The sequence below is a fragment of the Macaca thibetana genome, chromosome 1, assembly GCF_024542745.1.
Source record: "Macaca thibetana thibetana isolate TM-01 chromosome 1, ASM2454274v1, whole genome shotgun sequence".
NCBI classification, from domain to species: Eukaryota; Metazoa; Chordata; class Mammalia; order Primates; family Cercopithecidae; genus Macaca; species Macaca thibetana.
In genome coordinates this window covers 5,613,858-5,630,860 of record NC_065578.1, presented here as the reverse complement: position 1 = coordinate 5,630,860, position 17,003 = coordinate 5,613,858, and the positions used below count along the sequence as shown (strand labels likewise).

Sequence of the window (17,003 nt, the reverse complement as noted above, 5' to 3'; positions counted from 1 at the left end):
AGCCTCACGCTGTTTGCTGTGTTGATGGAATGGGACAGAAGGGAGGGCCCGGCACGTTTGTTACCGAGCCAGTTGATTAAAGGGGGCTCTGAAGGAAGGGATCAAATGCCTTAAAAGTGAAAAGTCCCCACCCAGACTGTCAGGACACTACCTTCAGGTGGGAGAGAGCGCTGTAAACCCCTCTGGCCTGGACCTGGAGTGTTTCCATGAATTCTCTTTGTGTTTCCATTTCAGCGTGGGATCGAAGGGACCGTACCTTACGTCACAACGGATTACAATTTTAAAATTCCTGGAGCATCAGAGAAAATTGGAGCAAGAGAACCTGAGGAGGCACATAAAGAGAAACCATACCGAAGACCTAAGTTCTGTCGAAAAATGAAGTGATGCTCGCATTTTTAACAAGGGAAGAAACTTTCCTACCTGAAAGCTTTGTCTCAAGCCTGACCACGAGAGACATGATGGAGTTTCATGGCCATGAATGGTGCCCTTATCAGCAACACTGTTTTCTGTGTAATTCGTGAATGTCGTATAGTAGTCTTAAGTTTCTCTTTTAAAGCTGCATGAGCTAGAATTTGCTCTAGTCTTCTGTGTGGTACTCATACTTGCTGTCTGGTGTGCTTTCCAGAGGGAGTAAAACAGCAGAGAACAGTTTGTGTGCCATTAAAACAGAGATTCCTCAGAAAGTTCTTCAAGGACCTGGCTATTAGAATCAGGATAAAAATACGGAAACTGGGGCCATTACAATGTACTGAGAAGGAAGGAAGAAGGCCAACCTGCAGGATCTCAAGCATAATGAATACAAGGGCTCACCACAGCGTTGCCTGAGCCATGTGCAGACCTGGGGGCCAGCGACGGTCTGCTTCCTTGGAACCAGTGTGGATGGTTATAGCCCATCCATTTGGTGCAGTTGTACTTGGTCTGTTACATTCAATCAAGGTTTAATAGATAGGGCCGGGCCGGGCGCGGTGGCTCAAGCCTGTAATCCCAGCACTTTGGGAGGCCGAGACGGGCGGATCACGAGCTCAGGAGTTCGAGACCATCCTGGCTAACACGGTGAAACCCCGTCTCTACTAAAAAAAAATACGAAAAACTAGCCGGGCGAGGTGGCGGGCGCCTGTAGTCCCGGCTACTTGGGAGGCTGAGGCAGGAGAATGGCGTAAACCCGGGAGGCGGAGCTTGCAGTGAGCTGAGATCCGGCCACTGCACTCCAGCCTGGGCGACACAGCGAGACTCCGTCTCAAAAAAAAAAAAAAAAAAAAAATAGATAGGGCCGGGCGTGGTGGCTCACGCACACCTGTAATCCTAGCACTTTGGGAGGCTGAGGCTGGAGGATTGCTTGAGCCTCTGAGTTCCAGGCTGGAGTACACAAACTACTCCAGCCTGAGCGACAGAGTAAGACCTTATCTTTTTTAAAAAAGAAAATAAAAACTTAAACGGGTTCGATAGATATAAATTTGGACCCAACAGCCCTTCTTTTTTTTTTTAATCCTGAGGTTTTATGCTGAGGAAATTGCTTTCAAATCTGGAAAACCTCGGGGCCAGGCACGGTGGCTCACGCCTGTAATCCCAGCACTTTGGGAGGCCAAGGCAGGAGGATCACAGGGTCAGGAGATCAAGACCATCCTGGCTAACACGGTGAAACCCCGTCTCTACTAAAAATACAAAAAACTAGCCGGGCGTGGTGGCGGGCACCTGTAGTCCCAGCTACTCGGGAGGCTGAGGCAGGAGAATGGCGTGAACCCGGGAGGCAGAGCTTGCAGTGAGCCGAGATCGTGCTACCACACTCCAGCCTGGGAGAGAGAGCGAGACTCCTCAAAAAAAAAAAAAAAATCTGGAAAACCTCTTCTGGGGGCTCTTAAAAAGATTTGTCCAAATTGACTTCTGGTCTGAGGCCAGAGACAACCACAGGGCAGAGCTGGAGACTGGGCTGTTTGGAAGGAAGAAGGACTGGCAGACCAGCTCTTGCGAAAGCTCCATTTTTGCCTGTGGGAGGCTGGACCTGAACTTGCACCTATGAACAACCCTGCCCTTTAGAGCTTTTTCCTGGGGGTGCTGGAGGCTGGTGACCGGACTGCCATTCTTCATGTCCTCCCTGGTGCTTCCGACCCTTTGTCCTCTAGGTTGGAAGTGGATTGTGTAAACATGTGATGGGACCAGGTCACATCATTTTCTGCATTTAAGACAACAGGATACTTACTGGGGCTGAGGTTCCAATTGGTATTACGACCACCGCCATCTTCCCAGCATGATCACATTGTAAGACTATTAGGATGTGTGGGTTTTAACACTTAACATTTATATACAATTAAACTGTTGGTTATCATTGTCTTTAGTATTTTATGGTGGCCCCTCAGCACCTCTTAGACCCAACAGCAAATGACTTAAAATAAGCCCAGGAAACTTTGCTATGGTGATTGGTTTTGATGCCTTTGAGACAATTGAGTCTGGCTTCTTAGTTGCCCCTTATTTATGTTGAAATCTGGCTCATTCGTATCATGTTTTACTGTGCTGGCCTTGTAAAGAATTTTAAGACAATGCACCACCATCAACATTTTGTCTTTCTCCACTTGTATCTTTACAGTTATACTCACTGGAGGTCATTGCAGCAAGGCTCTGGAAGAATGAAACTGGTGCCCTGTAATTATATTTGCATCCAATCTAGGTTTGCCTTCAGGCTTTAAATACAGCCTGCATGGTGGTCAAAATCGTTGCCTCTAGAGGGAGCTATGAGCTGTTGGTCAGATAGCCTTACTGGGGCTAGAGTTGACCCAGGAAGCTGTACAGGGTTTAGGGAAGGAGGTTCGGAGACCGGGAGCCTAGGCCGCGGTGAACTTTAGCTTGTGCCGGTCAGACCTGCAGCAGCACCATTCCCCGGGATGACGATTCATTCCATTATTGACGGCAGTGGCTTTTCTTTCCCTTTCCTTTTTTTTTTTTTTTTTTTTTTTTTTGAGACAGAGTTTCGCTCTTGTTGCCCAGGCTGGAGTGCAGTGGCGCAATCTGGGCTCACTGCAACCTCCGCCTCCGAGTTCAAGCAATTCTCCTGCCTCAGCCTCACGAGTAGCTGCGATTACAAGCATGCGCCACCACCCCGGCTAATTTTCTATTTTTAGTAGAGAAAGGGTTTCACCCTGCTGGCCAGGTTGGTCTAGAGCTCCTGACCCCAGGTGATCCACCCATCTTGGCCTCCCAAAAGTATTGGGATTACAGGCGTGAGCCACTGCGCCCGGCCACTGGCAGTGGCATTAAGGGCATTTAGGGGAAAGACAGGATTGGACTTTGTGTCATTTCCACAGTCCATTATGGGTCAGATTGGGTAATAAGGAGTTCTCCATTGGAGCTGCTCTTTTTTTTTGAGACGGAGTCTTGCTGTATCTCCCAGGCTGGGGTGCAGTGACGCGATCTTGGCTCACTACAGCCTATCCTCTCCCGGGTTCAAGCGATTTTTCTGCCTCAGTCTCCCAAGTAGCTGGGATTACAGGTGAGCACCACCACGCCTGGTTAATTTTTATATTTTTAGTAGAGATGGGGTTTCACTGTATTGGTTGGTCTCGATCTCCTGACCTCGTGATCTGCTTGCCTCAGCCTCCCAAACTGCTGAAGCAATTTTTTTTTTTTTGAGACAGAGTCTAGCTCTGTCACCCAGGCTGGAGTGCAGTGGCGTGATCTCGGCTCACTGTATCCTCCGCCTCCCAGGTTCAAGCGATTCTCCTGCCTCAACCTCCTAAGTAGCTGGGATTACAGGTATGCACCACCACGCCCAGCAAATTTTTGTATTTTTAGTAGAGATGGGGTTTCACCATGTTGGTCAGGCTTGTCTCGAACTCCTGACCTTGTGATCCACCCGCCTCGGCCTCCCAAACTGCTGGGATTACAGGCGTGGGCCACCATCCCCGGCCTGAAGCTATTCTTGACAAAAACTCTTTAGGTTTTGGTTTTGGTTTTTTTTGTTTCTTTTTTTTTTTTTTTTTTTTTGCAACGGACTCTCACTGTCGCCAGGCTGGAATGCAGTGGCCTGATCTCAGGTCACTGCAACCTATGCCTCCCGGGTTCAAGGGATTCTCTGCCTCAGCCTCCCACGTGGCTGGGATTACAGGCACCTGCCACCACACCGGGCTAATTTTTATATTTTTAGTAGAGACGGCGTTTCACCTTGCTGGTCAGGCTGGTCTTGAACTCCCAACCTCAGGGGATCCGCTTGCCTCAGCCTCCCAAAGTGTTGGGATTACAGGCATGAGCCACTGCGCCTGAGCCTCTTAGTAATTTTTGTATGTAATTTTCAAAGTATCCCAAGTAGCTGGGGATACTTTTGGGATTACAGGTGCCCGCCACTACACTGGCTAATTTTTTTTTTTTGAGACGGAGTCTTACTTTGTTGACCAGGCTGGAGTGCAGTGGCACGATCTCGGCTCACTGCAGGCTCCGCCCCACCGGGTTCACACCGTTCTCCTGCCTCAGCCTCCCGAGTAGCTGGGACTACAGGCACCTGCCACCTCGCCCGGCTAATTTTTTCTTTTTTTTTTTTTTTTTTTTTTTTTGGCGGAGTCTCGCTCTGTGGCCCAGGCTGGAGTGCAGTGGCCGGATCTCAGCTCACTGCAAGCTCCGCCTCCCGGGTTCACGCCATTCTCCTGCCTCAGCCTCCCGAGTAGCTGGGACTACAGGCGCCCGCTACCTCGCCCGGCTAGATTTTTGTATTTTTTAGTAGAGACGGGGTTTCACTGTGTTAGCCAGGATGGTCTTGATCTCCTGACCTCGTGATCCGCCCGTCTCGGCCTCCCAAAGTGCTGGGATTACAGGCTTGAGCCACCGCGCTGGGCCGTTTTTTCTATTTTCAGTTGAGACAAGGTAGGCGGATCACAAGGTCAGGAGATCAAGACCATCCTGGCTAACATGGTGAAATCCCATCTCTACTAAAAATACAAAAAATTAGCCAGGCGTGGTGGTGGGCACCTGTAGTCCCAGCTACTCAGGAGGCTGAGGCAGGAAAATGCCATGAACCCAGAAGGCGGAGTTGGCAGTGAGCCAAGATCACGCTACTGCACTCCAGCCTGGGTGACAGAGCAAGACTCCATCTCAAAAAAAATTAAAAAGAGGCCGGGCGCGGTGGCTCACGCCTGTAATACCTGCACTTTGGGAGGCCGAGGCGGGTGGATCACGAGGTCAGGAGATCGAGACCATCCTGGCTAACACAGTGAAACCCCGTCTCTACTAAAAATACAAAAATTAGCCGGGCGTGGTGGCAGCGCCTGTAGTCCCAGCTACTTGGGAGGCTGAGGCAGGAGAATGGCGTGAGCCTGGGAGGCGGAGCTTGCAGTGAGCGCAGATTGTGCCACTGAACTCCAGCCTGGGCTCAGAGTGAGACTCTGTCTCAAAAAAAGAAAAAAGAAAATCTGGAAAACCTCTTCTGGGGGCTCTTAAGTAGATTTGTCCAAATTGACTTCTGGTCTGAGGCCGGAGACAACCACAGGGCACAACTGGAGACTGGGCTGTTTGGAAGGAAGAAGGACTGGCAGACCAGCTCTTGGGAAAGCTCCATTTTTGCCTGTGGGAGGCTGGACCTGAACTTGCACCTATGAACAACCCTGTCATTTAGAGCTTTTTCGTTGGGGGTTTTCCTCGTGTTAGCCAGGATGGTCTCGATCTCCTGACCTCATGATCCACCTGCCTCGGCCTCCCAAAGTGCTGGGGTTATAGGCATGAGCCACCGTGCCCGGCCAATTTTTTTGTATTTTTAGTGGAGATGTGGTTTTACTATGTTGGCCAGGCTGGTCTTGAGCTCCTGACCTTGTGATCCGTCCGCCTCGGCCTCCCAAAGTGCTGGGATTACAGGCATGAGCCACCGTGCCTGGCCTAGGTCATTTGTTTTTAGATTTGGATGACAAGATCGTGGATAAGACAGCAGGCTTTGATTATAGAGCGCTGAGTTCAAATCCTGGCTCTGCCACTTGTCAGTGGTGTAACTTGGAGGAAGATACTTAGCCTGAGCCTGTTTTGTGTTTGAAGATGGGGTAATTGTCCTTCCCTCAGTGTTCCTTGGTGAAGAGTAAGTGAAGTCATGTCTATAAGAGATTTAGCACAGTCTCCGGCATGTAGAAAACGGTCAGTAACTCCTGGTGTGTGACTAGCCTCTGATTAGATGGTAAACTCAGGAGGCTGGCACCAGGACGGTGTTCCTCACGGTCATGCTGGAGGGACGCGGAAACTAACTGAGTTCGTAGCTACTTACTCATCTTGCCTCCGGCAGATTTACCTTAAAATTGTTGCTGCCAAGCTTCCTGTGGTCAGAGCCCTTGAGGAAGCAAGCTCCGTGGCCACCATAGATAACCCATTCCTGAAAGTTTTTCATAAACCCCCATTTGTTGCTTTTAAAATTTTATAAGCAGCTTACACATGTAGAAAGTGATCCTCCAGTCCACCATCACATAGGTAATCACTGACTTGTGAGGTGTCTCAGCTGGGGCTTGGCTGTGTGTGTGTGTGTATTTTACAAAATATGTATGGTTTCTGTTCAGCTCTTTTCAGTTAACAGATGAACTTTTGTATCATTAAATATTTTGAGAACATGAATTTAATTGTTGTGTAATTTTTTGTAGATAGGTCATTTTATTCCAGGCAATCACTTTTCAATGCTTAGAAGAAACCATAGTGGGCCGGGCGCGGTGGCTCACGCCTGTAATCCCAGCACTTTGGGAGGCCGAGGCGGGCGGATCACGAGGTTAGGAGATCGAGACCATCCTGGCTAACACGGTGAAACCCTGTCTCTACTAAAAATACAAAATTTAGCTGGGCGTGGTGGCGGGCACCTGTGGTCCCAGCTACTCGGGAGGCTGAGGCAGGAGAATGGCGTGAACCTGGGAGGCGGAGCTTGCAGTGAGCCAAGATTGCGCCACTGCACTCCAGCCTGGGCGACAGAGCAAGACTCCTTCTCAAAAAAAAAAAAAAAAAAAAAAAAAAAAAAAAGTGAAATGAGTCATGCCTGTAATGCCAGCACCTTGGAAGGCTGAGGCAGGAGGATCACTTGAGGCCAAAAGTTTGATATCAGCCTGGTCAACATAGTGAGACACCATCTACTTAAAAGAAAAAAACAAAACAAAACCTGAAACAAACCCCTACCTAGTGCTGCGCTGATAAAACTGCCTCTTGGCAGCAAGGACTCAGCCCTTGTCTTCCCGCACCTCATAGGGTTGGGCCTAGCAGAGAGGCGGAGATTTGGCTGACAAGCCCAGCCTAAACAGTGGCTAAAATAAATACGGGGGCCATCTGCACAGTAAGGGGGGAAGACCACGTGATGTTCAGGGCCTCTTCAGAAAGACCTTGCTAAGTTAAGTATTCCCAAGGCTTTGCCAGGAAGAGCGGACTGTGGGTGGAAACCCCCCAAGTCAGGGGGCAGCAGGTCCAGTCTGCAGTGCCAGGAGCTGAGCAAGCAAAGTCTTGCGAATCAGCAGAGCTGAGCTGGGCAGACATGTGCTGGGCTGGGAAGCCAAGGGTAGCTATGGTAACTGGCCCTAAGGCGGCTGTGGTGCTCTGCAGACTGGCTTGAGTTTTTCTAATGTTTTGAGGCTCACTTGATCTCCTGCTGTGACCAGCCCCTCTCTGCCTGGCAGGGGAAAGCCACCGAACTCTCAGGCCTTCCTGGTAGCCGAGGAGCCCAGTGGAGGGGCTGCTGCTGGCTGCTGGGATTGCAGAGGCTGGGGTCTCTGTGGCATTGCTTTCCTGGAAAGGAGGGACGGCACCTCCGGGGCAGCCAGCAGTGTGGGAGCCCATTCCAGGGCATGAATGGGCACTCAGGAATGGAAAATCCAAGAGGGAACAAACCACCGACAAAGCAATGCAGTGTGAGCGGCAGCTGCGAAGTCTGTGCCTTCAAATATACAGCGCCCAGGGGACCCGTGGTAGAGGGGGAGCAAACTGGCAGGGCTGAGAGCGCCTTGGTTTTCTGTGCAGGCAGGTCCAGCTGCAGAAATTAAGACTGGGGCTGAGTCGGGGAGAAGCATTCCACGTTGAGACGGCAACTGGGCAAAGCAGGACGGAGACCTGTGTGTCTGACTGGAGAGGCCTGCGGCATTGGCATGTGGCTGGAGGTCCAGGCAGGGTGCCACCACCACAGAGGTCAAGCATGAATTCAGTCCTGACAAAACATGGGTCTCCACCTCCAAGCTGGCTCAAACTTTGTTCGGGAACCGGTGAGTATGTTTTCTGTCTCTTTTGTCTAGAAAGGAGGTTTGAGGACACAGAGTGAAAGGAGGAACTTTGCAGGTCTTGGAGGGCTCCAAGGACTCGCACTCACTGAACTAGTCCAGACCGTCTAAGAGCCACTTGCGGGCTGGATCCATTTTGTCTCATTCATCCATTAATCAGTGAGTGAAGCCCTCCCAGCCCTGCAGTTTTAGCCATCAGCTCTGATTTGAGGGCAGAGGAGGGGGCTTTGCTGCTCAGCCATCCAGCTCCTGAAAGAAGAAAGACGAGACTCCACGCCGAAGGGTGGCTCTGGTGGCAGGATGGTTTTGCTGCTGTGACTCTCGTGTTAGAGGAAGGTTACCTGTTTCCCCCTCTGTGACATAGAAAGTGGGGTAAGAAAGATGGCCCAAGACCCTTCAAACTGTCCCATTTTGTGCATCCAAGTTGCATGCCCCCGGCGAGGATGATCTGGAACCATTCCCAACCTTGTCTTTGTAGCTTTCGGGAAGGGCCAGGAAATTCCTCCTGCACATCCATATTTTCAAGTTTACTTTTAATAATCTGCCGTGACGCATTTTGGGAGTCGGGGGTCAGGAATAGTGTTCATGAAATCCAGTAACATTCTCCCACCGGACTTGGAGCCTGGTCTGGGAAACATCCCGGCCCCAGCAGGATAGCCTGGCCTGGCCTGGCCTTGGGGCATTTGGGCCACAGACCCCTCTGGTTGTGCTCAGATCTGAGCCCGTTCCAACCTTTATCTCTGTCTCCCCGATGGCTGGCCCAGAAGATTTATGAAGCTGACAGCGGGTCATGGAGAATTCCTCCCAAGGCCACGCAGGCCCCTCAGCCCAGGGCCATCCCCTCCCCAGCAAGGAATCTGAGCTGCTGACTTTTTCTTCCTTTGCTCACCCCCACAAGCTCATCCCCTGCTAGTATTCAGGGAATATAGAGTTGTGTGAACCACAGTGGCAGTGACAGCATGTGATATGTAAGCCCCCAGCACTCACATAGTAACATGGCCGTGTAATTCTTATTTCCTAAAGGGAGATTGTGTCCAGGTGTGGGTGACACTGGGGGTTACAGACCTTTAGGAGTGTCCCCTGTATCATACCTACCCCATGAACAGCAGAGAATGGTCACCTATTCTCAGCATATGCTTGATTGTATCTTTAAGCCCTTTAAATATAAATACACATGTGCACTTTGCTTTTTTTGAGACGGAGTCTCACTCTGTCGCCCAGGCTGGAGTGCAGTGGAACAATCTCTGCTCACTACAACCTCCACCTCCTGGGTTCAAACGATTCTCCTGCCTCAGCTCCCAAGTAGCTGGGACTACAGGCACGTACCATCATGCTCAGCTAATTTTTTGTATTTTTAGTAGAGATGGGGTTTCACCATGTTAGCCAGGATGGTCTCAAACTCCTGACTTCATGATCCATCCACCTCAGCCTCCCAAAGTACTGGGATTACAGGCGTGAGCCACCGTGCCCGGCCTTTCTTTTTTTGAGATGGACTTTTGTTCTTGTTGCCCAGGCTGGAGTGCAATGGCACGGTCTCGGCTCACTGGAACCTCCACCTCCTAGGTTCAAGCGATTCTCCTGCCTCAGCCTCTCTAGTAGCTGGGATTACAGGCGCCTGCCACCATAGCCAGCTAATTTTTTTTTTTTTTTTTTTTTTTGGTATTTTTAGTGGAGACAGAGTTTCACCATGTTGGCCAGGCTGGTTTCAAACTCCTGACCTCAAGTGATCCACCTGCCTCAGCTTCCCAGAGTGCTGAGATTACAGGTGTGAGTCACCTTGCCTGCCCACATGTGCACTTTTGTTCTGCTTATAAAAGTAATACATTTGTGGCTGGGAAAGGTGGCTCACACCTGTAATCCCAGCACTCTGGGAAGCTGAGGCGGATGGATCACTTGAGGTTAGGAGTTTGAGAACAGCCTGGCCAACATGGTGAAACCCCATCTCTACTAAAAATACAAAAATTTAAACATAAATAAATAAAAATACAAAATTAGCCAGGTGTGGTGGCAGGGCGCCTATAATCCCAATTACTCGGGAGTCTCAAACAGAAGAATTGCTTGAACCTGGGAGGCAGGGGTGGCAGTGAACAAGATCGTGCCACTGCACTCCAGCCTGGGCAACAGAGTGAGACTCTATCTCAAAAAAAAAAAAAAAAAAAAAAAAAAAAAAAAATATATATATATATATATATATATATATATGCCAGTACAAAAAACTTGCCAACACATAAAAACATTCCTCATCTTTTATTTTATTTTTTTCTTTTTTTGAGACAGAGTCTCACTCTGTTGCCCAGGCGTGAGTGCAGTGGTGCAGTCTTGGCTCACTGCAACCCCCACCTCCTGGGTTCAAGCCATTCTCCTGCCTCAGCCTCCCCAGTAGCTGGGATTACAGATGCCCACCACCACGCCTGGCTAATTTTTGTATTTTTAGTAGAGATGGGGTTTCACCATGTTGGCCAGGCTGATCTGGAACTCCTGACCTCAGGTGATCCGCCCGCCTCGGCCTCCCAAAGTGCTGGGATTGCAGGCGTGAGTCACTGCGCCTGGCCTCCTCATCCTTTTTAATGGCTTCACGATATATATGGATATGCCTGAACTTTTAAACTATGCCTCTAATAGTGAACTTTTGGGTTGTTTCTAATTTTTCACTTTTTTTTTTTTCTTTTTATACAAGGTCTTGCTATATTGCTTAGGCTGGTCTCTGAAAGTCCTGGGCTTGAGCAATCCTCCTGCCTCAGCCTCCTGAGTAGCTGGGTGTGTGCCACGAAGCCCAGCCCAGTTTTTCATTCTTGCAAATGGTGCCATAGTGGACATTCTTGTGTCTGTGTCTCTGTGCACTTGTGAAAGAGCATCTGTAGAGGGAATTCCTAGGACAGTGGAATTGCTGTGTGGAAGGCTGTGAGCAATTACATTCTGACATTTCCAGATTGTCATCCAGACAGCCACTTATTCTCCCCCCAGCAAAGTAAGTGGTCACTGTCCTATGTGGGAATGTCCCTGAGATATGAGGGGCGTGGTAGACAGGTGTCCCCTTACATAGTCACCAGGCATTTCCCTCTTGTCCACTTGCATTGCTGAAATGCCATGGCTCTTGGCAGAGGAGCAGGGGCAGCGGTAGGGGACTCTGATGTCACGCCTCCAGAACTTCCGAGGGTGGTGTCCAGAGGGCACACTACATTAAATTTGCTTATCTTTCTGGTTAGATTTCCTACTTCTTTTTTTTTTTTTTTTTTTTTTTTTTTGAGACAGAGTCTTGCTCTGCCGCCCAGGCTGGAGTGCAGTGGCGTGATCTTGGCTCACTGCAAGCTCCGCCTCCCGGGTTCACGCCATTCTCCTGCCTCAGCCTCCCGAGTAGCTGGGACTACAGGCGCCCGCCACCTCGCCTGGCTAGTTTTTTTGTATTTTTTTAGTAGAGACGGGGTTTTTCACTGTGTCAGCCAGGATGGTCTCGATCTCCTGACCTCGTGATCCGCCCGTCTCGGCCTCCCAAAGTGCTGGGATTACAGGCTTGAGCCACCGCGCCCAGCCGAGATTTCCTACTTCTAAAGACCCTCTTATATAGTCCTTTTTTAAAATTTAATTTTTTGCTGAGACAGGGTCTTGCTCTGTTGTCCAGGCTGGTTTCAACTCCTGGCCTCAAATGATTCTTCCACCTCAGCCTTCCCAAGCGCTGGGATTACAGGTGTCAACAACCATGTCCGACCTCATACTTTTTTTTTTTTTTGAGACAGTGTCTCACTCTGTTATCCAGGCTGGAGTGCAATGGCAAAATCTTGGCTCACTACAACCCCCACCTGCTGGGTTCAAGTGATTCTCCTGTCTCAGCCTCTCCAGTAGCTGGGACTACAGGTGCCCACCACCATGCCCAGCTAATTTTTGTATTTTTAATAGAGACGGGGTTTCACCATATTGGTCATGGCTGGTCTCAAACTCCACCCGCCTCTGCCTCCCAAAGTGCTGGGATTACAGGCGTGAGCCACTGCGCTGGGCCCTGGTTTGTTGTTTTTATGATTTAATACAAATGTTTTCAGGCTGGGCGGGGTGGCTCACGCCTGTAACCCCAGCACTTTGGGAGGCCGAGGTGGGCATATCACTTGAGGTCAGGAGTTCAAGACCAGCCTGGCCAACATGGTGAAACCCCATCTCTACTAAAAATACAAAAATTAGTCGGCTATGGTGGCACATGCCTATAATCCCAGCTACTTAGGAGGCTGAGGCAGGAGAATCGCTTGAACCTTCTAGGTGGAGGTTGCAGCGAGCCCAGATCACGCCACTACACTCCAGCGTGGGCAATAGAGCGAGACTGCCTCAAAAAAAAAAATTATTTTTTCATCCAACTTTTTTGGTTGTCACAAATGGGAAGGTGGGTCTCATTTATTGAATCCATCACTGTAGGAAGCAGAGTCCCTACTGAAGGCTGTAAATGTTCAAAGCATTTAGCACATCGTCTATTTGTAGCTGTTGTTATATCCAAAATTCGGTATGATTTTCTTTCTTCCTTTTTTTTTTCTTTTTTTTAGAAGGAGTCTTGCTCTCTTGCTAGGCTGGAGTACAGTGGCACCATCTCGGCTCACTGCAACCTTCACCTCCCGGGTTCAAGCAGTTCCCCTGTCTCAGCCTCCTGAATAACTGGGATTAATGCTTTCCTAATTTTTGTATTTTTAGTAGAGTTGGGGTTTCACCATGTTGGCCAGGCTGGTCTTGAACTCCTGACCTAAAGTGATCTTCCTGCCTCAGCCTTTCCAAGTGCTGGGATTGCAAGCTTGAGCCACTGCACCCAGCCAGTTTTCTTTCTTTCTTTTTTTTTTTTCCCCAAGATGGAGTCTTGCTCTGTCACCCAGGCTGGAGTACAGTGGCGTGATCTCGGCTCACTGTAACCTCCACCTCCCGGGTTCAAGCAATTCTCCTGCCTCAGCCTCCCGAGTAGCTGAGATTACAGGCACCTGCCACTATGCCCAGCTCATTTTTGTATTTTTAGTAGAGACAAGGTTTCACCATGTTGGCCAGGCTGATCTCTAACTCTTGACCTCGTGATCTGCCTGCCTCAGCCTCCCAAAGTGCTGGGATTATAGGCATGAGCCACCATACCCAACCATTTTCTTTTCTTTTCTTTCTTTCTTTTTTTTTTTTTTTTTTTTTTTTTTTTTTGAGACAGAGTCTTGTTCTATCGCTAAGGCTGGAGTGCAGTGGCGCCTCACAACTCACACAGCCTTGACCTTCTGGGCTCAAGTCATCTCCTCCGTAGTCTCCTGAGTAGCTGGGACCACAGGTGCATACCACCATGCCCAGCTAATTTTTAAACTTTTTGTAGAGACAGGGTCTCACTATGTTGCCCAGCCTGGTCTCAACCTCCCAGGCTCCAGAGACCCACCCCAGCCTCCTGAGTACCTGGGGCCACAGGTGGGCCACCATGCCTGGCTAATTTTTAATTTTTTTGTAGAGACAAGGTCTTGGCCATGTTGTCCAGGCTGGTCTTGAACTCCAGGGTCAAGGAGTCCTCCTGCCTCAGCTTCCCAAAGTGCTGGGACGGTAGACTTGGGCCTCCATACCTGTCCCTGCTTTACACTTCTCGAGATGTAAATGAACAGGATCCAGGCAGAACCCCTCCAGGCCCATATGGGAGGCTCTCAGGAAACAGCCTCCTCCGTAATGCCAAGATGGGTTGAGACCTCAGAGCTGCCCTGCACAGAAACTGCCTCTGGAGGTTGGGCCTGTGTCCTGGGCTTAGGGGGAAGGGCCCTTGGCTTGTGTGGGCCAACAGTCAGACAAGGCCCATCCGAGGCAGCCTGGGTCTCTGCTGGGCATGTCCACAGAGACAGTAGTGACAGTTTCCAACCAACAGGACCAGTGTTTCAACAATAGGGTAGATGGTTTGAAATCCTAGCTGTCCTGGAAGTCCAGCCTGTCTTTTCGGTGGTTGGGAGCCGGGCCCAGGAGCCTTTGTTCCTTGGACAGACTTGGCCCTCGAGAGGGCCCCAGTCTCTCAGTTTGTCTGGCCAGGTTTAAAAGTCTGCAGCGGCCAGCAGCCGGCAGCGAGGCTGGAATGTAGCTTTGCTGGCTTGGCCACAGACAGCCCTGAGGAACAGCCTTCATTTCCGCCTCTTCCCCTCACCTCGGGCTGAAAAATCCCCGGCAGGTGGCAGCTGCTGGGTCTTAGCCTGAGTCTCAGCTCCTCCAAGGGGACCAGCTTTGACCCCAGCGGGGGCGTCCAAGCATGTGGGCTGCCTTCTGGGCACGGTCCTCCTTGGATGCCAGGGAGCTCTGCCACCTTGACACACAGGGTGAGGCGGAGCCCAGCTGGACCAAGCCTTGAGGTATTTGGAAGTCAGCCCTGGTGAGAGACGGTTGATTGCAAATTGATTCTAGTTCAAATCAACAAGCATTTCCCTGGCACCTGCTCTGGGCCAGGCTGGGCCTGGGCCCTGCATCCCCCATAGAGTCTGGATTCTAAGGGCTCCCAGGCTAGATGGAGCGAGGGGAGCTCTGCAGTAGGATCCAGGCATCGGTGGGAGGAACTACCAATTCCACCAGGAACAGTGGGTGGGCGGAGCCCCGGGGTCTAAGTGGCCGTGCTAGGGGCAGGCTTTTAATCAAGGCAGTGACATTTACAGACTTACATTTTGTGCTTCTGCTGTGATTGTTGGCCATTGTCGTCGAGTTTGGAGGGCACTCTCCTGGATTAATTCATTCACCCCCCATGGCCACCCTGGGAGGCCTATGCTGTATAAATGAGGAAACTGAGGCCCAACTTGTTTGAGATGGTACAGCCAGCTGGAGCTGGGATTTGAACCTGGGGAGCCCGGCTGGTTCTGGAGGCTGGCTTGGAGGGGGTAAGAGTGAGACAGGGAGGGGCTGAGGCAGGGCGGTGGTGGCCTGAGGCTGTGCCAGTGCAGGGCAGGGCTGATGGCACTGAAAGACATCCTGGAGGCAGAGCTTAGAATGGCGTGGGAGCTGGTTTGTGGTCAGCCTGCCCCAGGCTGCAGTTGTCCCCAGGCTGCGGCTGGTGGTTGGGTGGGTGATGATGGTCTGGTCAGATGCTGGGCAGTGACTGCGCCTCCCACCCCGCTGGCGAGCCGGGTGGGCCTGAGGGCCCTACTCTCTGGCTTTGCTACCCCCCACACACTCAGGGTGGCCCGGGGAGGGACCCATGCCAGTGGGCTCGAAGGCCAGGGAGGTTTGTCCAGGCCTGAAGCCTCCCAGGGTCCAAGTCAGGGGGCACATCTGGGGCTGGGAGAAGCCCACCTGAGCTCACGTGGCCTCAGGGCTTGCAGCACTGAACGGCGCTGAGCAGGAAGGGTCACTCGTCCAGCTTGGGATAACCCCAGAGCATGTGGAGCTCGAATATCTCGGCTGTGAAGGAGTAGCCAGTGGTGTGGAGGGTGGTGGAGAGACCCTGCGGCAGCGCCCAGTCCCTTCTGGGCGACACGGGCAGGTCTCCAGGCACCCCGGGCTTCCGCTTCCTCCTCTGTAAAATAGGGTCACAGTGATCCAATCACAGGGCCACTGGGCAGATTAAAGGAGATGTCACCTTGAAGGCTGTTAATCCAGAGTCCTGGTATAATACATGGGGCACCAGCAGATGCTAGCGTCTCTGCTGTAAGGACAGCCAGGGAAAGGGGGCCGAGAGGGTCCCTGGCCCAGCAGGAGTCTGTTTCTGAGCACAGGGAAGAGAGCAGCACGGGCTCCCCGGCTTCCGAGGGCCTGGCCTCTCCCCTGTCCAGCCCTGGGCTTCCTGCCAGCAGAACCCTCTCCTGCTCCCTCTGTCCAGGCCATGGTGGCAGTCACACAGTCACTCTCTGGTGCTGGGGGCAGCCTGGCTTGGGGGAGCTGCAGTCGGGCAGCCTGCAGTGCTCACTCCAGGGCTGGAGGTGAAGCCACTGCATGGCTCTGCTGGCCCGGTCCTCACTCTGTGAGCCCTGTCGTGGCCCTGCTGCCTCAGTCCTCCATCTCACATGCCTCTGTCCCAGCCCCTAGGGGCCCTGAGGGTTGGAGAAAAACCTGTCTGGGCAGCGCAGGACTGTGTGGGACCCCTCTCAGATCCCTCCTGTCCTGGGGGCAGTGGTCATTGGCAGCTGCTGGGTGACTGCCAGCCCCCTTCAGACGTTTCTCTCAGACTTTCCAGGCTCCAAGCGGGGTCCTTTCATACAGGCAGCCTCATTTAATCACCCTAGTCAAGGGTTTAGGATTGTCTCCATTTTACAGAGGAGGAAACCGAGGCTGGAGGAGTCAGTGACCGTCCTCAGTTGTGGCGCCTGTCCTCTTTGGTCCATCCCCCACCCCAGCAGCACCCAGGGCTGGCACAGGGCCCATCAGAGACCGTGGGGAGGGGAGGGGAGGGTATTGGGGGCTAAGGCTGAGGCCTGGTTGAAGCTCGAGGATGGGCTGGCCAGGGGCCAGGTGGTTGTGGCCCAGGTTTCTACCAGCATCTTCCAAACAAATGGACCGGCAGATGGGCTGGGGCACTGGACCCATGCATCTGGCCTTCAGAATTGTTTAACTTTTTTTTTTTAAAGACACAGTTTCACTTGGTCACCAAGGCTAGAGTGCAGTGGCACGATCTCGGCACACTACAACCTCCGCCTCCCGGGTTCAAGTGATTCTCCTGCCTCAGCCTCCTGAGTAGCTGGGATTGCAGGCACCTGCCACCACACTTAGCTAATTTTTGTATTTTTAGTAGAGACGGGGTTTCATCATCTTGGCCAGGCTGTTCCTGAACCCCTGACCTCGTGATCCACCTGCCTCGGCCTCCCAAAGTGCTGGGATTACAGGCATGAGCCACTGTGCCTGGCTGGGCAGAGGCAG

At 51.5% G+C, this 17,003-nt stretch overlaps 3 protein-coding genes across 5 annotated transcripts in view; 2 read left to right on the top strand and 1 right to left on the bottom strand.

The window, feature by feature from the left end:
* Nucleotides 1–571, top strand: part of NOL9 (nucleolar protein 9) — a 29,363-nt gene extending 28,792 nt beyond the window's left edge. The window contains exon 12 of the mRNA XM_050787247.1: nt 235–571. Coding sequence (XP_050643204.1) covers nt 235–384 — 150 coding nt within the window. The 3' untranslated portion in view covers nt 385–571. The remainder of the gene's footprint in view (nt 1–234) is intronic.
* Nucleotides 1–17,003, bottom strand: part of THAP3 (THAP domain containing 3) — a 399,270-nt gene that overhangs the window by 104,671 nt on the left and 277,596 nt on the right. The gene's annotated exons all lie outside the window — the stretch shown is intronic.
* The window catches only part of PLEKHG5 (pleckstrin homology and RhoGEF domain containing G5), a 614,078-nt gene that overhangs the window by 552,180 nt on the left and 44,895 nt on the right, over nt 1–17,003 (top strand). The window lies entirely within an intron of this gene.